The sequence below is a fragment of the Olea europaea genome, unplaced genomic scaffold (genome assembly GCF_002742605.1).
Source record: "Olea europaea var. sylvestris unplaced genomic scaffold, O_europaea_v1 scaffold5547, whole genome shotgun sequence".
NCBI classification, from domain to species: Eukaryota; Viridiplantae; Streptophyta; class Magnoliopsida; order Lamiales; family Oleaceae; genus Olea; species Olea europaea.
Window position 1 is genome coordinate 1 of NW_019263880.1, and position 2,250 is coordinate 2,250.

Genomic DNA, 2,250 nt, shown 5'->3' on the forward strand with positions numbered 1-2,250 from the left:
AGCTTAAGGATCTTCACCATCTATTTAGTTTAAGAAGCTAACCTAGCATGAAGATTAGTAGCATCAAATTGAATGTACATTAGCTTGACCATGGGTCTCCTGCTTTCCTTCTATCAGTTCGATGATCTGGTATATTTGGTTGGTATTTCTTTCTCGTGCACTTGTGAGCACTGCTCTTGTCCTCAAAGTCTTCTAACAAGTTCTAATGATCCTTATAAATATTTCTTATGAACAGCTTGCGCACAACTTTGTGTGTTAGATTCAGGAGTGAAGTTGTGGCCTGTGGTGTTGTATATGCTGCAGCCCGTAGATTTCAAGCGCCATTGCCAGAGAATCCTCCATGGTGGAAAGCATTTGATGCTGATAAGTCTGGTATAGATGAGGTTTGTAGAGTTCTGGCCCACCTATATACCCTTCCAAAGGCACAGTATATACCTGTATGCAAGGAACGGGGTTTATTTGCAACATCTAATCGATCATGGGATTCACCACATGAGTTCTGGCCCACCTATATACCCTTCCAAAGGCACAGTATATACCTGTATGCAAGGAACGGGGTTCATTTGCAACATCTAATCGATCATGGGATTCACCACATGAGTCTGTTACCAAGGTAAACATATGCTTTAATTAAATTGGTTCAGTTTGATATGTAGCCCCAATTTGTTATTCCTGTTTGCTTTATGCTTCTATTGTATAGCCAACTGCCAATCGAATTACCAGGACAACACATTGAGTAGACGATAAGGAATAATTCATCATTTTACTTCATTAGTGTATTTTAAAGAAATCTGGAATAATTGACTTGCTTTTGACGGGAATATCTGGGTAAGTTTTATATCTTTTTGCCCTTTGTTTTTGTTTAGGATGGTTCCTTGACTGGACCTGCTGTAAATGAAGATAGTAGTACTGCAGAAGGGTCCTCTTCAGCTGCAAATCAGGAAGTGGGTAAGGATGTACTAGTAAAAGCTGCACTTGACAAAATGGAGGAGTTGAAGAGTGCCGATGACTCTAAAAGCATGCCCACTGGTGAAGAGTCGAGAGAAGATCCAGAGTCTAAATTGATGTCTGATCATCGAACAGAGGCTGGTGGTGAAAGCAACAAGGAAAGGGACAAAGACAAAGACAGGGACAGGGATAGGGAGAGAGAAAGAACAAAGAGCAGAGTTCATGATAGAGGGAGAGAATCTGATAGGGAACGAAGACGCGAGGATAGCGAAAGGGACAGAGATAAAATCAAGGAAAGAGGCCACCCTTCGAGGGACAAAGGAAAAGACTCTGGTCAGTTCGTGGACTCTTCATGATATAACTCTTCTTGATTGTACGTTTTGATTGCACATCTTTGTTTATACCATATTGAATTGCTTTTCTGATCACCTTATGCAGGACGTGTCAAGAAATCAAAACATCATTCTTCTCGAGGTAAATTTTTAAATATCTCATTATTTATTTGATAATTTTTTCTCGAAATTTACTTATTAAATAAGCAATTTGTCATGTATTACTAAATCGAGAATACCACAGCTCGTCTTACTCATCAAGGGAGAAGGATCGCCGTAAACATCATTTGTATGCATAAACTGGGTTGAAAGGTGCTATTTTATTTCTGTTACGCTGCTCAATTGTATGTTATTTTCTTGCAATTAAATCATTCCGGATCGAACGACATTAGAAAGTACTTTTAAGGTTAAAGTACAGTTCCCTCAATAGTGGAAACAATGTTGACAAGCAGTCTTCCAAAACCATTGATAGTGAATTTTGGTACTTCTAAGGAGAAACATCATTTCTTTATCTTCGTTTAATGTTTTTGTTGACAACCATTAAGGAAACGATGAACTCTTGTATTTCTGTTTTACGTGAGGCTTTTTGGACAATCGTGCTGCTGTGAAATTATTTGATATGTTGAGGTCTGATTCGACTAATATATTAATCTTATCTGTTAAGCTTTAGCTATGAATAATTTAGGATTGATCTTCTTCTTCTTCTTTTATTTTTTTTTCCTTGGGTCATACATTCCTTTCATTTGGCGCATTTTCCTACAGCTCTACGCCATTGTCTTTTCTTAAAATTTCTCTCTAAGTTGAGAAAATTCGTGGATGTTAAACTAGTCAATTCATCCTTTCTTAATTTCTAGTTTCTGCTGCATCTAGAGTGTAGAATACATGTTGTAAGTGATTTAGCCCTTGTTTGACAACCATTATTTGGTAAAAACTGTGTTTTGAATAGTAGTTTTGAGGAGAATGTATAGTT

The 2,250-nt window shown here is 37.6% G+C and overlaps 2 protein-coding genes across 2 annotated transcripts in view; one reads left to right on the forward strand and one right to left on the reverse strand.

The window, feature by feature from the left end:
- Positions 1-683: 683 nt before the first annotated feature.
- Positions 684-2,250, forward strand: LOC111389040 (cyclin-L1-1-like). The gene is made up of 5 exons (XM_023013887.1): positions 684-694; positions 749-776; positions 867-1,281; positions 1,387-1,422; positions 1,525-2,250. The coding sequence occupies exons 1-5, from the start codon at positions 684-686 to the stop codon at positions 1,587-1,589; spliced, it is 555 nt and encodes a 184-aa protein (XP_022869655.1). The 3' UTR covers positions 1,590-2,250.
- Positions 1,688-2,250, reverse strand: part of LOC111389041 (putative late blight resistance protein homolog R1A-10) — an 11,553-nt gene continuing 10,990 nt past the window's right edge. Inside the window, exon 4 of the mRNA XM_023013888.1 lies at positions 1,688-1,767. Coding sequence (XP_022869656.1) covers positions 1,688-1,767 — 80 coding nt within the window. The remainder of the gene's footprint in view (positions 1,768-2,250) is intronic.

What these genes read in the sequence shown, in the direction of transcription:
- LOC111389040 (XM_023013887.1), top strand. An exon ending in CATCATTTTACTTCATTAGT is followed by an intron (nt 777 to 866) that starts GTATTTTAAAGA and finishes GTTTTTGTTTAG; the next exon opens with GATGGTTCCTTGACTGGACC. An exon ending in GGACAAAGGAAAAGACTCTG is followed by an intron (nt 1,282 to 1,386) that starts GTCAGTTCGTGG and finishes CACCTTATGCAG; the next exon opens with GACGTGTCAAGAAATCAAAA.